Genomic DNA, 19,670 nt, shown 5'->3' with positions numbered 1-19,670 from the left:
TGTTTTCTTCAATGGAATAAACATGAACAAGTTTGTGTGTGAATCCATGTATTTTGTGTGTTTGATTTGTGTGTGAATCCATGTATTTCTTTGCTCTTGTTAAAGGAATAAAAGTAGTTTGTGGCTTATGTTTTCTTTAATACTTTAGCCCGTTTTGTGTGGTAACAATCGATTAATGAACCACTAGAAATTTGAATATTGTTTAAGTATCGCTTTAATGGGTGTTTTGATACCCAAATAATCGATTGGATTGGATAATCGAATCCAAACTGATCGACGAGCCTAATTTGCGTGATCGTTGAATAATACCGTTTTTAAATTAGATTTAATAGTTTAACACAAAAACTCCAAAAAAAATCTTATTTATATGATCAGAGTGCGAATTCGGGTTTAAGTGAGAGTACAATTCGATTGTACGATACAAATGAACTAAAATAAAATTAATTTGAAAATGTAGGATAAAAATTATTTTCAGCCCTTAGTTAATGAAGATTTATGATGAATTTATGACTTTATTGAATAAATTCACGATTCTAAATTCAAATTTTATAGAAAGTAAAAAATTTAATTTTCAAAATTCAAGCATTTACATAATAAATTTATACATATTTAACATAAAATTCAGTAGTTCCCATTTTATATTTTAGAATGAATTTATACGTCTATACCCTAATAATTCCCTAGGATGTACTAATACCTTACAAGTTCATAAATCATAAAAATATTTAAATAACTCAACTTATAAGCTAGAGAATTATGAATTAAAAAAAATCCCACTTCAATATAAAATTAAAAATAAATGAACATAAATATTATATTATGAAAACAGCAAATCGTAACAAAATTATTTTTATAAAATAATGTTATTTACAAAATTATGAAAAAATAATTTGAATGAGAAACTTATTTTTCAAAATACTTATAAATTATTTAAACTTATTTTTATAATTTATAAACTACTTAGAAACTTATTTTATCAGTACTTCTAAAGAGCTTATAAGCTCCCGAAAACTTTATAAGCTTAGCAAAAAACAAAAAAAAATTGGGTACAACCGAATGTACTGTACAATCGAGTTGACCCGCACCCAAAATAATGTTATTTATAAAGTTCGGGTCAGGATATAAGTTTGGGTCAGGGTGCGGATCAAGATCTAAGTGAGGGCGTAACCCGATTTTACCCAAGACCACCTCTAGCAAAAAAGCCCTCCCAAGTCTGGTTTATGGGAAACAAGGAAAAAAGAAAGGCATTTCATACAAAATATACTAACAAGAAATTGGACGCCAAAAAGGATCCACTGCTGCTATGCACATATTCTATACATTTTGTCACCTATAACTAATCTACACGATGTGTAACAGACCTATATCAAAGCTGGGGATCATTCAGATATACAGACTAGGCGATTTTTATGCTACAATAACATCTAAAACACAAAAATTCCAACAAAAGACTAATTCAGCTAAAAAATGCGGAGGGGACAAGTGAAAAAATAACCATCCCACACGCGTTTATCTTATTCGATCCCAGCTTCGGCTTCTGTCAAGTCTGCATCATATTGAGCTAACAAGAAGTCACAGAGCTCGAGAAGTTGATCCGCAAGAGGAGGTATACCTGGATTGCGCCGGTCATTATATGTATGGGCATTGATCACAATCTGGCACACGTCGTGCCTGAAATCCTCTCGGTTCTTGTACTCTAGCCTCCTTGCCTTATCTCTAATCGTGGATAAATCCATAGGATGACTGATGATGTCCATATAGTCGGGAGCCTCCTTTTTCGTTACTGGCTTTAGGAATAGGTAAGATATTTCTTTCCTTGCCTTGAGCGTGTCGACAATAGTCTCCAAGATGTTTGACAAACCAACCTGCCATTGCGATTTTCACATAGATTAGTTGCACTGGGGGAAGGATCTTCTATGTTGGAATTCGGATTTAAAGAAACATGCATGTATAGAGAAACATTAACCAAATATACAAGATGTCTCGCCTCCACCATATAAATGGATACATAAATGGACAAATGTTAAGTATGTATGGAAAGGTGATTTTAGCAAAGGCCAGTTCGCATTAATATCACAAAGGATTTCAAATAACTTGCAGTTTTCATCATTGTGAGGTACTGTAGCTGACCTTCCCTTCCCTTACCTCTGGGAAAAAGTGAAAAGAACTCCAAAATTAAAGGTAGTCTCATTTTATACATCAAGTGGCCAGCTATGGTTGAGCCTATTCCTAATCACGGAGCTTTATAAAACACATGAAACAATAACTACCCAGGAAAATAATTGTGACTCCATAATATCGCATGTGTACATAGTTGTCGCTAACACAACATTTTTCCGAATATGTAATTTTGCATGACTTATAATTCATTGCAATTACAACACCAACTTTATTTTTTTATAAAGTAGACATGTGCCAATATTTAAGCATTAAAAGAACACTGTTAAAGCGGTACAGACCAGAAAAACTTTACTGAAAAAATAGGGATGTAATTGTAAAAACCTAGAAGGGAATGTTGTAATTAAAACATCTTAAAAGTCAAGTGACTATTGCAAGTTTGGGTTAAGGTTGTGTTACTCGTGGCAATTAACCATTTCCTTACTGTAGCCCTACTTGCATGTTCCATGTTCGAAAGCAAAAACTTGAGGAAGTTAAGAAACTCAACAAGAGATAGGAGGATTCAAAACAATCCAAACTACTTACCTCTCCTCCTCGTCGCCGCTTTAGAGCTGGGGCATAATCTGGAGCGGGCTTTCCATAATCAGGTTCCACCCTCCTCCTCACTGTTCTGTCTCTGTCCGGTATCCGTTTGTCAATTCTTCTAGGAGGAAAATCATCAAAATACTCATCCTTTATTTCAAGCTTTCTTTTCTTTTTCTTCTTCTCCCTCGCCCTTCGACGCTCTTCTTCTTCCCTCTCTCTTCGAATGGCTTCTTCATATCTTAGTAACTCATACTTTGGTTGTTCCTCGATCATCTTCAATTTTTCTCCCCTCCTATTTCTTCCGTCGTGTTGTCTCTCAAAGGTTCTCCTTTTCTCTTCAACCCACGATTGGTTACCCTCTGTGTCTCTCATCCTTGAAGACTCTTCAAAGAAGTGCTTGCTCTCATGTTCCATATGTTTGTCCAAACTTGACAATTCAATTATTTTCTTTGTTTTCCTGTAGTCAAAGCCAAAACTTCCATCCTGACTATTTTCTTCAAAATTAATGATCTCCTTTGGTTGTTTAATTACAACTTTCTTGCTGCGGGACTGCTCTCTATCAACATCCACTGGTGGCTTTATCAGAAAGGTCTTAGGCGTTTCAACCACATCATCCGGTTTCATCTTGTTTGAAAAGGTGATTTTATTGACTTTAACAACGGATTTGCTTCCCATTTCAGCATCTGATGTAACTGGTCTATCAGAGCTCTGTGAGGTTGCGGGAGTATGTTTCTCGGGAACCTTGTCAGTCAAACCACATTTAACCTTCAGGATTTTTGCCTTTGAAGCTGGTTTATCATCTTCTGGTGCTTCTGGCACAGCAGCTTTTGCCCCATTTTTCGGCACCAACTTCTTCACAAGGGGTTTCTGCTGGCTCTGCTCTATTTGATCTGGAAAATTTGGTCTACCCGATAACCTCTCAAGATCTATGGTCTCTACCCGAGTTTCAGTGTCTTCTCCATATTTGGGGCAGTTCTTGTTGGTCCTCATATGACCAAGCTGGAGGTAGGAAAGGGGACAGATTAAGGACCAATATCCAGATGTACACAATACCGCATTCGTAAATGATGCATACCTGACCACATGCTCCACAGACAAAACTCTCCCTCGCAGATTTCTTTTCTTTGATCACCTAGTTTTAGATTTTAAAGCAAAAAATGTCAAAATTCCCCTGCAACAACACATGTAATAAAAGATACAAATTCAGACGGCAAGAAGGGTGGTGGGAAGTCCACAAGCGATGCCTCCAAATATTAGACTCAAATTAACATCATGTCAATACAAAAACAACAGTATTGTGCAGAGCAAAGTTTATGTCCAGAAACAAGCGAGCAGCAACAGGATACTGTGAGATTAACTGAGCATACATCACATTATAAGAGGCAAACTTACAGTGATTCCATCCCCCAATATCTTCACCTTTTTGCTAAGTACTTCAATCTCATTCTTTTTCTTGGGCTTAAATTTTCCTGGAAATTGACTTTTAGCAGACAGGTTATCTGCCTGTATCTGAAGTACAGAATCGTAGAGTTCGTGATCAGAATATAGAACTCATGCAACCATTAAATCAAACATAACCATTAGAAGATACGGATAATATAAATAAATGAAACAATGTCAAAACAATTACGGACCTCCTTTTGGTCTTTAATTTTCTCCATTACTAGATAGGATCCTTCAGGTTGCATGACTCTCTTAGAAACTGCATTGTTTTTCTTAATTCCATCAGCATTTTCAGGACCAAACTTTGACTTAATAGACAATCCAACTTGCTCTACTGCAGCTTTTGTCTTCTTCTTCCTTTTGCGTTCAGCTTCCTCATCTGCAAAGACAGACAATGGTCATTTTTGATAGCATAAAATACAAATTGACAAATACAAAGACATGGATTATCACATTACAAATCCTAAGCATAAAAAATAACTGAACCAAAATCAAGACTTGCATTAACTAAAGAGACCTAATAATAGGGTTTATTTTTTCAGATTGTCGTTTCTTAGTAGATCTACTTTTAGTATAATGAGAGGGTTGTTGATAGAGGCCTAAAAGCACCATTCAGATAGTAGTACCAATCTGAATCAGGTCTGGTCCCACAAATTCACTCACCGTAGAAAGCTTTCATAAACAACTAAAATGGATGCAAGTCAGTAGCCTAGCAGGAAAGCACCTACACAATTAATTTAATTGGAAGCGGTGATGATCTCCAGTAGGTAGGTATACTGCAATCATACTAAAATAAGTACATTATACAGTGCACCTGTAGCTCACAAAGTAAGACATGCCACCTGATAAAGTTTTAAGGGATTCCTAGGTGCAGTAGCTCTTCTAGCAATAATACAGAGTCGCCATAAGAAATTGCTTCAATCTTAGAAAAAATCAAAAATAATGTCTGCGTCACATAAAAAACTTTGTACCATCCATGAGCATCCTGCATAATTCTGCTGCTTCTGCTCTCTCATCTTCGATTTCCTCTTGGTGCTGAGTTTGGAATGGCCGCCTTCTCATTTTTAGCCCCTTAACACCATCAACGCTGTCATGCTTGGACTCAAAATTATCCTCCTCGCCATCTTCACATTCTTCTGCATCCAAAAGATTTTCCAAATCCCCCGCAAATGAATCCAAGTCACTATTAGCCTCTGACTCGCTCTCATTTTCCTCCCCATCAGCAGAACAGAGGCTCTGAAGTTGTCGATCCCATATTTCCTGACATTTTTCTCTAGTCTGCTGCTGCAGTTGTAAAAAGGACATTCGTTGTCCGCGAGCAAACTTGCTTACTGTTGTCGGATCAACCTTGACCCCTGATGCTGCTTGCTCACTTGAAAGCTTGCGTATTTGAGCAATTCTGTGCCATCGAGTTTGTTTGGCAATCTGCTCCTCTGGAACATTGAATTTCAGGAGAAGCTGTATGCCAACACAACGAAACAATTAGCAGCATGTTACCTAGAGTGACTACTAGTTGTGGACAATAACAAGAGCATAATCATTAGAGTAACTCCAAATCATTAAACTAGATATAAATTACGAAAATGCATCCTGAAAGTGATGGCAAGGGATCCAGGAAGTCTCATAAGGGATGAAGTTGATCGATAAGGAGAACACATTCAGTTCTGATTAAGAATAAAAAAGAGATAAATACAGAAAAGAGAAAGAAAACGTTTTATGTCGAAAAATGTATGGGACAACAAAGACACCATAATCTTTATAACATTTTTAAAACGGAATCTAATAAAGTCGAGATATATCTGCAGCATTTGAGTAATTAAACACTTCCTGAAAATTACATTTACCTCTCGTGCAGCTTCCATGCTCAATCTCCGTAGATCGGCATCAGTTCCAGTAACAGTTGACCCTTTACCAATAACAGTTTTCTTTTTCACCATGGAATTAGGGATTGGGGCCTTAGGAGTTGTGCGAACATAACTAAAACCTAGGCCCCTTCCTGAAGGGTCACCCACGCCTGTAATTTCCAGACGCTCTATACTTTCTCTATCCTGAACAGTAAAAGTACAGATTTCTCATTCAGTGTTTAATCCTTCAATGAATTTAAGCTATTTTAGAACCGAGAAATTATGCAACAAAAATCAATAAGCGGCAGAGTACATAATTGGTGCACTCATCTCCTAAACATAAATAAGAAAAGTTTATTCTTTCTGGCGTCGAATTAAGCTATAACGTATTAAAAGGATAATAAATAAACTCTTTTCTCCTCATCTGAACAATTTAGTGAAAAACAAACAACTTCTGCATTAGAACTTGTATATGTGTGTTAAATTTGAAAGTATAAAACATCAGGAGAGCCCCCAGAGCAAAACAATCTGAAAAGAGGTAGCTCACCTGGTTTGTACAGGAAACAAAATTACTACTCAAATTCCATGGAGTTATTTGTAGCTCCCTCTCAATGTGTGAAGCCGCAGCTAAAGTGATAGCTTCATCTGGAAGCTGATTCATTGCTGATGAAAGACCAGAAGGTAGAGTCAGCCTCGTAATTCCCAAACGTTTGAGCCTGTACAGACCTGCTTGCATGCTCTCATATGCACAAACCTAAAGCAAAATTGCAAGTTAGTGCAAGTCTTTCAGCATCATAAATCATTGACATAGATATTAAGCATTTTTTTTCTTAATCATATAAGTAGGCTAGTGCTTTATAAACAGAACATTATTATAGTCATGCAAGCACTAGAACTGGATTATGAATCAGTTAAAATTGTTCTCTCTAAAATTTCTCTTCCCTACATCCTAATCATCAATCTTAATCAACTTCCAAGATCAACAAACGTGGGGAGAGATTTTCTTGGGCATCTGGCTTCAATGTAGCTGATGGGCAGAACTTTGAGGGTAAGTTTGATGGCTTTTACTCACATGTTGAATTGGATTCCAATGATGCTTATACATCAAGAAGTAAAGGTGATGTCTATTGTATATATAGAGTGCCAAGTAGGCAAATGTTTCCAGTTATAACAAATGTAAAACCAAATATGTCTTGATGGATAATAACTACGAATCATTGGCTGCTGGTTGTTATAAATCAGAATCTGGATAATTAATGCCAACGGTATCTTTTCCATTCTCTGTACGATTGTTCATTTCAAACACACATAGCATCCATGAGCCTAGCTCGACTCAGACGTGCACTTTAAATACACCTAGTGGATAGGAGGCCTCTGCACATCATGTGTCTGCATCCATGAGCCTAGCTTGACTCAGACGTGCACTTTAAATACACCTAGTGCATAGGAGGCCTCTGCACATTAAGTGTGCCCAGAACCTTTGGTTTGCGTGATAAAAGATGATAGATAAAATGATCCACCTTAATCAAGTGTTTGGTTTGCATGATTGGGCCCATGACGGATAACTAGGCCCGCATCTAATCATCCATTTGAGTGATTATTTATCACCCCGAAGTTGGGTGGATTATTTAATCACCCCGAAGTTGGGTGGATTATTTAATCACCCCTCCAATCTTATCTATCTCCTCCACCAAACCAAACGCCCCCATAGTGTATACTAAGACAGTTGAATCATTTATAAACAACGATAACAGATGTACCCAACAACTTTCGCCATACTTTATTCCTTTGGCTCAAAAAAGTCGCACACATACAATCAAGCAATCAGATCTTAATACCATTGTGCTCCTGATCAAGGTATTTATGATAGCCATAAACACATGCTAATGAAAAACATTCTGTGGTGTCATGTCATTTACTGGGACTTCTATTATCAGAAAAATACATTAAAAATTCCAAATTCCAAATGAAGAAGAGATACAAAAGAACAATGGATTTTATTTAATCTCCTCATATCAGAATTTGATGCTCAACACAAAAATGGTGGCCTAGTTCTAAACCACCTATAGTAATTTGAACCCTTATTCAGTTGGCAAAAGTTCCAAAACCTTTTGTGCTTGAAAAAACCTCACATATAATCCCCTCACACAGCATATATCTACTAATGAGATAAAGAGGACAAAGATACAAAATACTCACACTTTCAGGAGTGACCATCCTTCTAAGTTCTTCCTCAGAAGGAATGCGAAAAGAGCGCTTCATAACCCAAACATACTGCCCATTTGGTCCTTTCTAATAGCCCACACAAAAAGAACAAGGTTTACTCACTATATTTAGAAGAATAAGCAAGCTAAACAAATTAATGCCATTAAGAGGGATCAGGGCCAAGGCAAGGATAACAATTATCAGGATGTAATACCTGTAAATCAGCACAATTTTTCAGCTTCTTCCGAAGAAATGCTTCAGACAAGTTACGAAACTGTGATACCAACTCGTCTAAACGTATTGAAGGACGCAGACCACGTTTTTCACAAGCACGGAATTCCCGGTACATGTATACCAACACTCTGTCCATGATATGGAATTGGACAACTTTGGACCCAGGAGACATAACCTCCATGTGAGGCTCCTATTGAACAAATCCAAGTTAGAAAACATACACTATCAAACATCTGAATACTCCCCCTCAAAAAAAAAAAAAAAAAAACATCTGAATACTCTAGTATCTCTAGCAGTTGACAAATCATGGGCTACTTCCCCCATTCTCAGAGAAGAGACAAAAAAGAGAAAAAAGAAGAAACATAAAGCAGCAAATGATACGGAAGATTGTATCTCACACACAGACCAAACAAGACCCTTGAGAAATTAAAAGACTATATAACAGAATATTAGCATAACCTGTTGTCCAACAACATCAATCCTGTCAATGCGTCTGATGGACAGCTTACCCTTTGAAGACCTCACCAATAAGTAATCAGTTAATGGCACTTTATGTTGAAATATCGGTGCTCTATACATGTTAGATTCTAGGCATGACTGGCTTGAACCAGGTTTTATATCTCCAAGAAATGGGGATTTATCAGCAGGATCAAGAACGACAACACTCCCCAAACCACTATCACCATTCCGCAGCAAGTTTCCCATTTGATCACCAGGTCCAGATTTTTGATAATATGTACAGAGTCTTGCACCCATTCCAGGATTACTTAGAAGCAAAGGCCTTTCTTCACAGTACCTGAAATATAAAATTTATTACAAAGAAAACAATAAGCAGGCAAACTTGACTTATATCCTTCATACAATTAAATTAAATACTCTATAGAGAAGATGGTCCGAACAGAAGTATAGTTTATTAGACAAAAGCCAGACAGCAGAAAGGCCGAAGGACCAAAGTCAAAGCAATAATATGGTCTATAACCATCTAATTTTATGTTTAATTTCCATATCTACATAGTTGCAACTTCTCCTGGTAATAAGCTTTAGAATGCGAGATGCAATTACAATGCAGCTTTGTCAGGAACATATTACAAGTTTCAAATAATTATTTATGATAAATCCCTCTGATATTCTTATTATAACTTAAGCTAACGGGCAGTTCACCTCACATGACTCAAATCAACCTTAACAATAATGTGACTCAAATATGGTTTCAACATGCAATTCACCACATAACTAACTTGATAGTGCAACATAACTGAAGTTCCATTGATGCTGTATCAGTTTAGCCATGAGTGATCACTGTTGTGTGAGAAAACTCAAATGATTGAAAACATCATTCTTTTGTATTTTATCCCACAATTAAAATTATGAGTTCTTAACTTCTTATAAACACAATCCAAAAGCATGGCCATAAACATATTTGAACTTTTCTCTATGGAAAAAGATGCAAAATCGAAACTATAATTATTTGAAACAACAGATAAATATATTGAAGAAAACATCAAAACTGCATGAAAATAATAATAAATCGGCCAGTATGAGATTATTTACTTTGAAACGAAACTATGGACAATCCCAAAATAGTTTGATAACTTACTCCATTAAGAAAACATGACCATCTTTTACTGAAAGATCAGATTTCTTCTTAAAAGCTCCAGGAGGACGCAATGACTTGTTTTCACCAGGAAGCTTTTGTGCCCGAGGCAATAGATGTATTTTTGTCCGAACAAGGTGCAAGACTGAGTTTGAGTGAACATTCTGTTCAGCTAGAGATTTGTTGTCGTCAAGCTCCCTCCCAGAATAAAATATCTTCACAGGCTCAGATAGTCTAAAATCTACAAGAAATTTTATAGTTTCTTTCTGTTAACTGATATTAATTAATGATCATGTCTTATAGTAATATAATATGAAAATGCTTATGAAATTTACATCATTCAAAGAAACAGGCTACCTAGCTTTTTCGAAGCTTTAGCTTTCACAGAGGCAATGGTTTCCTCTGCGTCCACGTGAAGTTTACTTCCCTTGCCACCCAAACTCTTCAAAATGATTTTCATTGGTCCCTGTGTGGCTAGCCTTCCTTGATCCTTAAATGGCACCTCGATGTCATGAGGATACCATAAAGCTTTTGGACGATGAAAATTAGCAATATCTTTGCTGCAAAATAACAATTACTTCACAACTAGGCTAGATGTAAAGAAAATGGGGATATTGGTTTAAAATAATGTGAAGAAAGTTTAAGCATAATCAAACAGCAATACTATACTAGTAACCCTACCACGCGTACAAAGCAATCTCTAACAAAATCAACCAATTTCACTGGAAGCCCTACTACTGTGGCCCTATTGTTGTTGTAGTTAGATGCTCTCAGAAATAGACAACAAATTTGCCTCAACAATTTTCAACCACAAATAAGCAATTAGGTTAGAAAAATCAGAAATTGACTTGATGTGAAAGGCACACGCCTCGTGGCACCTCACACCGCCTAACCGCTTCAGGCCGCCATGGTGAGGCAGAGGCGCACATTCAGGGGGATGGGGGGTAAACGGTGCATCAGGCGCGGGTTTCTGGCGAACCGCCTTCAAGCGCCGCTTAAAGGCCACTTTTTTTCGGTTTTTAAAACATTGGCCATCCCCACAAAACCATTGAACCTTGTCAAGGTTCTCATTGTTTGTTGGTCATGACTTCAATAGGCATACACGACATTGTTGATGACATGACAGGGATCATGTACTTTACAGAAAGGCCTTGAGAAAAGAAAAGGCAAGAACCACAAACCAACCATGTCTTCTTATTGTAGCTTGCCTAATTGCTAAAACAACAAAACTATATGACATTACCTCAACAGAACACATGAAAATAATACAAATCAAACACCCACGTGTACAGGAGGATAGCTGCAAGTCACTCTTACATTAATCCTTATATACACATCATGCACGTTAAAAGGGCATCTAGGTCTTATGCATCACATTTAGTATTGACATAAAGTAGTTTGAAAACTAGATTGAGATACTCCTAGGAAATCCTCTTTTTGATTTGATCAGCAGCAGCATACTATTAATGCATATGGAGGAAAATGCAAAGAAATAGAATTGAAACAAATTTCGTACTTGCTCAGCTTTGCTTTCATGGTTTGCAGCTTAAGTGCTGGCACTGAATGCAAAACCTTAAGTCCATGAACGGTGCGCTTTTTAGAATGAGATCTCAGCTGCTGAGAGGATTTCCTGTTTGAATAAAATTTATCATTAGAAATATTAAACCGCCCCGCTGATAGAGTTCCATGATTATGGAGGTCAAGTACATCCCCACTGCTGGAATGCAAAGAACGAGCTACAATCATAGCCCCTGCATGAAGCTGCAGATGCTTAGTATCCTTTGTATCTGAAAGTTCAAAAAGCATCTGGTCATCCTGGAGGTCAAGAATTAACTTTGGTTTTGCAATAGATTGATGTGGATCCCAAATAACATTATCCAACCACGATCCTTCAACTACATCTCTATTCTGTAAGGTGAGCTCATTGAAACGTCTTATAGCATCACTACATAGCCTTGCTTCAGGGGCAACATCTTTCAGTGCTCCATAATTTGTACTATGATCATCTAATTGAGACTCTAATCGTAGAAGCTGGGGATGGTGTCTACTTTGCGAGATGATAAGGTCTGTAGAGCGGGATCCATCAGAGCCAAAAGGCTCCACCAAAATGGAATATTTAGCTTCAAATAAGTTATGATGCTTGTCGTGGGACTCAGTTTGGATTTCAGACTCAACCGTTCCTGGTTCAGCTTTTAAATCCCTCTCCTTGTCACCAACTGTGTCAGAATCAGGTCCGGACAGCTCACAGCTCTCTACCAAGGTGTCAGTAGAAGATGGAGAGTTATTCCAAACAATTCTATCTTCCCAATTTTCCTGGTCAAGAGGATAGAATTTGGGAGAAAAAATAGCATTCCATTCTGGAAAATTAGACAGCGACACTTCATCTTTCATTAGTTCGGCATTAACAAAGGAATCTTTCCTATCCCTCGTAAGTCCAACAGTCATCCTTCCTGATCCCCCAACAGTTTCAGGTATCACTGTATCACCTTTTTCAGCCAACATGAAAGCATCACTTTTTGCAGCATATCGTCTCATCCAGGAAATATCTTGGCAAGGTGCCTTCATAAATTTCTCTTCGTCTTCCTCGACAATGTCAGAAGCATCCGTCGACTTGTATTTCTCTATCAGGAAACAGAAGAAAATTTGCTGGCTCAGAAAGCTAGTAAACTACAAGCCAGTCATAACTTGAGATTGTAAAGTAACAGGACTAAATGGAGTATATGTGCCAAAATTTTATAAAGAGTGGAGCTAGATCAGAATGCTTCTTAAACCAATTGAAAGAGCAATCAAGCGTTGCAGAACCAATATCGTTGAACCAAACAATACCCACCTTTAGGTATCGGACACCGATCTCTTTTTCTCGCAGCTTTCACAGGCTCTTTAACGCCGAAAATCTCAGAGAAACGTAAGATTGCCTTTCCATCCTCTACATAAAGAACAGGAAGCAGCGAAGACATGTCACCATCAATTGACTCATCCAGAGCATTTGAATCATCCTGCTTAAACATGACAAGTTACACCAATAAAATATAAAATCATATTTAAATTCAATCCTTCCAATGAATTACATCTAATTCATACTCTTAAATACTGAAGTGCAAGAATTTTACTCTTTGCTAAGGCAATTGAAAGTAGTTTAACTTATATAGGATCAAGATGATGTTAGGAGTTGGGTCTTGGACTCTTGGGTATATCTGAAAAGTTCTCTTGCAAATCCTTTATAAATTTAATCCTTCCAATGAATTCACTATCCCCTTTCCCTTTCTTTAAAGATATCTTGAAGGTTCTCATGCCTTGAAAAGCTCAGGTCTTTTTAATGATTATACGTGTTCGGTAGTTACTCACATGGGAAGTGATAAAAAGATCTGAACTGGCATGTCTTATACAGGAATCGATCTGAAGATCTAGACCTACATTGCGCTGTCTCCCTGAAATTATGGCATAGAATGCTGAGCACAATGGCAAACAGGCATGTAGAAAAGGTAAAGTGCTATGGAGGTTTGCAGTTCCTACCTTTTTGGCCATATGGCTATAAGTAAGTAGAAGAATCTTTGAAGATAAAGAAGAAACCTTAGAGGAGGTGTGGGATTGATAAAGTTCAGAGTTAATTAGTGGGTATCAAATCACATAGTTTTTTCCTTTCTCTGCCAGAAATTGGAGTAGTATCTTTGGTTAGAATGTCATAACTTTTTTGGCTATTATTCATTCCTGGAACACTAATTCATCTTTTCATAATATTTTTAAAAAAAAATCCTACCAAATAAATGAGGATCTAATGATCTAAAGTTTATTGATAGATAAAATATCTCAAAAGCATTTACCTCAATTGGCAACATGTGCAGATGGTTGGAATATGAAATGTGAGAGGAAACCTCATCATTAAAATACAAAATGTGGAAGAAAAAGTAAACGCCGCATCAGGGGTGATTAAAGCAATTGCAAAATATACAAAATACCAACCTCCTCAGAATCTCCCAAATCGGTACTTCTTTCAAGAGCACGATCATCATCTGGAAGACTTTCCTCCAGAAAAATGGCTTCATGTTTATGATCCTGCTCACCTGTAGTGGAGAAAATAATCAACTCTATATTAAAATGACTAGCATTACATACTCCATTATATGACTTATCAAGGCACAGCAAAGTTTAGATTGAGCGGAGAGCAAGAATTATGGTTCATATCTTTCTATGTTTGAGACACAACCCAACAAATTACTTTCAAATCATAAATCTAAAAGGTACGACAAGGGCCTCAAAGGAACAATATGCCATACTCCCACATGACAATCCAGTCCCTGTCAAGGAAGGCTTTGGATTCTGTGTTGGGACCCACCAAGCAACCTTAAACCTAACCCTATACTCTACTCACACCTCCCAACAATAGTGGACAGGGATTTTGGCAATTCTTTCCTCATTAAAAGGGATTTGCAGGGCTCCTCAGACACTAGTGAGTAGTATGGTATCACTTTCAGATATAAAGTCCTAGAGTTAACATGTTTAAAGTAAGATATATGCCATAAGGTTTCATAGAATGTTCTTACCACATGTACAAACTGAAGAACATCACAAATGAAGTAAAAAACAAATGCAGTAATTAACTTTGAAATACAGGCATGGTTAACTCAAGTAAAACCTGGTGGAGACAACTGTTGAGTTTCAGCATGGCCTTCCCCGCTTATATTCTGATTTTCCGTATCAGAATCTTCATCATAATTTTCATCATCAAAAAGAGAATTTTTATTATCCAAAGAAGCTACTGAAACTTCTTTGGAGAAAAAATCCTTTTTTGGTAACAAAAAGTCCTCCTCAGTAGCAGACTGGATCTCTGGTCCTTCATATTGCTCATCTATATCTTCATAATCAATAGCGTTTTCTGCCTTTCTGTCATAATCTAGTTTGCATGGGAGAAAAATATACAATCAGGACAAGAGGAAAAAATTTGTTGTAGCACATTCTGATAAGAATGCAATGCAAAGTTAAAGCCTCATTCTAATAATAACAACATGAAGTAGAATAATGTTCTTGTTGAAATGGAGAGTTATGCTAATACAGGTTTGATGACAGTTAAGCAAAAAAAAAAATCATATGATATTGTAATCTTATAAATATATAGACGGTCTCCAAGGAAAGGAGTATAGGACAGAGCATAATGCATTTCATAAACAACCACGAAACAGGTAACAAGGAACGTCCTAGGGCTGTAATGATTAAGACGGACCAGCAAGTTTTGTCATACTTTTGTTGGCTTAAAAACTGAAGTTTCGAGACGCTTAGTAATCAAAACATAAAAGGGGGAGTTTGGGACACTTCTAAATAAGCATTCCACCAAACACATATACAGGGAATCCACTATAAGAACACAGGTATTAGTACAATTAACAAGACAATTATCAACATGTGCCACTCGGTAATACACTACAGAAAATAACTTCTAACACATTTACTTGCTGCCTCAGAAGAAAACCATGAGCACCATTACACTACGCTTAGAAAAAAGAGAAAATACTAACTGAGATTTCGAAAGTTTATCAGTTTGTTTTAATTGGTATACATCTTCACCTTGATCTGTAGAGTCCGATGGTGTCTGCAGTGATTTCATAGTGAGCTGGAATTCAAATAAGAAAAGATCAGTTATTCAGCATTGACAGGAGTGCCATTGTGACTGATAACAAAAATAATATCATAATTCATAGAACAACGGCCACCAAGATCTGATCTAGCATTCAGAACCATGGTTGAGCGGTGATAAAGATTTCCATACGTCTATTTCTGTTAGGGAAGAACCAAGCTTGTCAGCCAGTGCAGAAAGATGCTCCTTCGCGTCCTGAAAGAATATCCATAGTTTAGCATGTGCATCATTAAGAAAGGATAGGGAAGGGAAGAAGGGCTAATGGTTAAAGAGAAAAAAGGATTAGTAGACAGGCAACACAAGCCATCTGACTGTTCACACAATTCAGTTTCAGCTCATAAGGAACCAATTAGGGTGGCAGGCTGGTAGCTATGCCTCTTATTAAACAGCCCTTTGCGTTATAGAAATTCAAGTCAAGAGATACAAAGCAGTGAACATACAAGCCTTCACCTTTGTTTGTCTACTGAGCAGTGGTTAACAAAAACTATATCTCATTCTACAAACTATGACAGGTCCATGTGTATATCAGGTGTACAGTCTTTGCTACATGTTTTATAATTGGTAAACTATGACAATGAAATAACCTCACTGCTAGCAGGCTGCTTTAAAGTCAAAGCTTGGCTTGTAGAATTTAATATAAATATCAAGCCAAGCTCCAGATGATACTCGAAACCTACCGATAATCAGAGAGCCAAGTCAATGTGTAAGTACTACGCTAAACTTCGGTTCATATTCCCTAAAATTAATACCATCGCATTTAAAGTACATACTCTTTACATAAAGTTACTTGTTAGATGAAACATTATTTATTCTGCTTCCTTCTATTAGTGTATGTATCAATATGTATGCTATGCCAACTACCAGATGTTATTCTGTAATTACAATTGCTGACTGGAATTACCAAGAACAGTAGTATGCAAATGGTTTTACAAACTCAATTCAGCATTTCACTACAATTAGGTATTCAGGATTAATAATTAATTAATTTTACAAAAGATAATATTTGATTAAACGGATCCTAGATAGTACCTTGATAGTAACAATGACGGATTCTATCAACAGGACATCACTTTTCAAGCATTGAATATTAATTACTCCCTCCGTCTCACAAAAATAAGAACATTTTGCCATTTTGGGGTGTCTCACAAAAACATGAATATTTCTATTTTAGTACACTACCCCACCACAATCCCTTTACTTTTCATCTCTACTTTTCATAAAGTGGGACCCCTTTTCCACTCACAATACACTTTTATCTAACATTTCTAAAAATCCGTGCCACTTACAAATGTTCATGTTTTTATGAGACGGATGGAGTATAATTTATAAATAACTATAGCATGCTTGATTCCATTCAGGCTATGGGACTTGTTAACATGGAAAGAGCTTGGATATGTTTAAAACCAGGAAAGAAGCTCAACATTATCCCATCTAACCCAGAAAAAAAGAAAGAGAAGAAAAACTAGCTCAGGTTGGTATGAGGCAAACTGAGCTTAGTTTTCACTGGAATTATACATGATAATGGGGAAATGGTCTCATTCTCTATTATTAAGAAGACTAACAAAAAGCCTACAAACACCTTCCACAATTATCATTTCAGCACCAGCAAAAAAAGCTTCCAAACTTCAACCTTTCTTACTTGTAAATATATTAAAAGACAACTGTAGCAGAAGGATTACACTAAGCATAAACATTTTACACAATAGATCATAACTATGAAGATCTCATTCTGACACAACACCTGAACATAAAATTGTGTCCACGTATCTCTACACTTTCAAATTTGTGAATCTCCTATCGGTACTTTCTAGATACAGCAGTTAATACAAAATGTGTACTATTAAAAAAAATAATCAGGCATCCTATTTAATAAATCATCCATCAAACTTCCATAACTACCATAATGCTTCAGAATTTTTATTTTTAAGGAAAGTAACAGCTTTTCTGGTAGAAGACTAGCCACACGCTGTCAGCAACTTCTCCATAATTTTAACCAATATAAGTGCATAGATAAAGTTAAGTTGAGTAAAATCCTTTCGGTTAAGCACTTGACACTCGAAACAATCTACCCAGTGGACAATACATAGCAGAGCTAAATTTTATCTTTTCAGTCTTCTCGCTTATTCTTGAGCTCCGGCAACAAAACAATAAAATGAGACGAAAAAAACGGCGCATCACCACCTCATCAAGATAATCGACATCAAGATCACCAGCACCGTCGACATTCCCGAACATGAACCCAAGGAGGCGGTTGCCCCCTTCAGCCTCCTCGTACTCATCCTCGTCATCTGCCAATTCAAAACCAGACAAATTCAAAACGCGGCATCAACCGCAAGCTAAGTCTACCGAAATACAAGTCACAAACGCCCAATCCGAGCACGCCTAAGCCGAAATAAAACCCTAATTGCGTTGGCAAACAAGAATTCGGCACATACCGACGGCCACGCCCTCGTCTTCAGCTGCGGCGCCGATGGGGGAGGCGCCTTCGCCCCAAAGAGCCATAGCTTCAGCCTTCTCTCTCTCTGCTACACCGTCGCCGTCGTCGTCTTCAGCTTTCCTATTTCGCTTCTTTCTTCGTCTCCCTCCATTCTGTATTGCTCTCTCCCTCTCTTTTATACTATAAAATAAATAAATAAACAAATAAATAAATGTGAGATTCGGGCTATGCCCGACTTGTTTCTGAATGGGTCGGGCCTTCGTTTTAATTCGGCCCAATCTGTTAATGGGCCCTTCTATTTTTATCAATCCATTAGGGAGTTGATGGACTTTCTCGAAACTATTTTTTGGAAGTAAGCAAAAGCATTATTGTTCATGTAAATAAATATGTGGTTTGCTCGTAAAGATTTCTAAGTTTTGTAGTTGAGCTATAAAAATTGACAGTAAGAAGTTAAGTTAAAAGAAGTTTAGAAGTGAGTAATGTAGCTCAGTGGTATTCATTCTCTCGGTAACGGTGTGACACGGGACGATCTATTGTAGAAGACAAATGTAGCTCAGCGGCAGGGGCGGAGCCAGGGGGGTGCCCGGGGGGGCTAGAGTCCCCCCCAAATTTTGAAAAAAAATTTTTTTTTTTTTAATAATATGTCTAAAAATGTTGTTATTATTATTATTATATTTGTATTTTAATAAAAAAATGTCTAAAATGTATTGAATGCCCCCAAAAAAATTTTTAGCAAATGTTTTGAACTATATTATCTATGAAAATATTGTTATTATTATTATTATTATATTTGTATTTTAGTAAAAAATGTCTAAAATGTATTGAATGCCCCCAAAAAAATTTTTAGTAAATGTTTTGAACTATATTATCTATGAAAATGTTGTTATTATTATTATTATTATATTTGTATTTTAGTAAAAAATGTTTAAAATGTATTGAATGCCTCCAAAAAAAATTTTAGTAAATGTTTTGAACTATATTATCTATGAAAATGTTGTTATTATTATTATTATATTTGTATTTTAGTAAAAAATGTCTAAAATGTATTGAATGCCCCCAAAAAAAATTTTAGTAAATGTTTTGAACTATATTATCTATGAAAATGTTGTTATTATTATTATTATATTTGTATTTTAGTAAAAAATGTCTAAAATGTATTGAATGGCCCCAAAAAAAAATTTCCGGGGGCTACCGCCCCCAAACCCCCATTACAGTTCAGCCCCCCCCCAAAAAAAATCCTGGCTCCGCCACTGCTCAGCGGTATTCATTCTCTTTGTAAGGGTGTGATATAGGACGATATATCGTAGAAGACAAAACACTATTCGTACGGAAAAGAAAATATAATATCAAAGTTTTCCTCTCAATACATCAAATCTCCTTATTTTCGCTTCCAGAAAGGTACTCCCTCCACCCCAGCTAAGTTGATCAATTTATTTTTGACACGGAATTTAAGAAATTAGTGTTTTAAGCGTATTTGGTAATAAAGTGAATAAGTGATTAGATGTTTCCTTTGCTTGTATTTATTTCATATAAGAAAATTGATCAACTTAATTGGGACGGCCCAAAAAGAAATATTGATCA

At 36.6% G+C, this 19,670-nt stretch overlaps 1 protein-coding gene across 2 annotated transcripts; it reads right to left on the bottom strand.

Moving 5' to 3' along the window:
* Nucleotides 1–1,232: 1,232 nt before the first annotated feature.
* On the bottom strand, nt 1,233–18,262 carry LOC131026579 (transcription initiation factor TFIID subunit 1). 2 transcript variants are annotated; one of them, XM_057956467.1, is made up of 21 exons: nt 18,088–18,262; nt 17,834–17,940; nt 15,785–15,847; nt 15,583–15,628; nt 14,657–14,914; nt 13,984–14,084; nt 12,854–13,019; nt 11,540–12,644; nt 10,381–10,583; nt 10,027–10,264; nt 8,889–9,225; nt 8,410–8,619; nt 8,190–8,282; nt 6,538–6,744; nt 5,991–6,194; nt 5,118–5,604; nt 4,338–4,525; nt 4,096–4,212; nt 3,779–3,835; nt 2,704–3,702; nt 1,233–1,865 (listed from the first exon to the last, which is right to left on the bottom strand). In XM_057956467.1, exons 1-21 carry the CDS (start codon nt 18,152–18,154, stop codon nt 1,515–1,517), a joined length of 5,604 nt encoding a protein of 1,867 aa, XP_057812450.1. In that variant the 5' UTR covers nt 18,155–18,262; the 3' UTR covers nt 1,233–1,514. The 2 variants fall into 2 exon arrangements, with proteins under 2 accessions (XP_057812450.1, XP_057812451.1); XM_057956468.1 differs by lacking the exons at nt 17,834–17,940; nt 18,088–18,262 and having other exon boundaries at nt 15,723–15,794.
* Between the last annotated feature and the right edge of the window lie 1,408 nt (nt 18,263–19,670).

The sequence above is a fragment of the Salvia miltiorrhiza genome, chromosome 5, assembly GCF_028751815.1.
Source record: "Salvia miltiorrhiza cultivar Shanhuang (shh) chromosome 5, IMPLAD_Smil_shh, whole genome shotgun sequence".
NCBI lineage: Eukaryota > Viridiplantae > Streptophyta > Magnoliopsida > Lamiales > Lamiaceae > Salvia > Salvia miltiorrhiza.
This window is presented reverse-complemented; position numbering and strand designations above follow the sequence as displayed.

Bases quoted from the DNA above. Each gene is read 5' to 3' on its own strand.
- LOC131026579 (XM_057956467.1), bottom strand. From the start codon at position 18,154: ATGGCTCTTTGGGGCGAAGGCGCCTCCCCCATCGGCGCCGCAGCTGAA. The intron at 10,265-10,380 runs GTAGCCTGTTTC...AATTTCTTGTAG, and splicing joins TAAAGCTTCGAAAAAGCTAG to ATTTTAGACTATCTGAGCCT. The intron at 3,836-4,095 runs GTAAGTTTGCCT...ATCTAAAACTAG, and splicing joins TATTGGGGGATGGAATCACT to GTGATCAAAGAAAAGAAATC.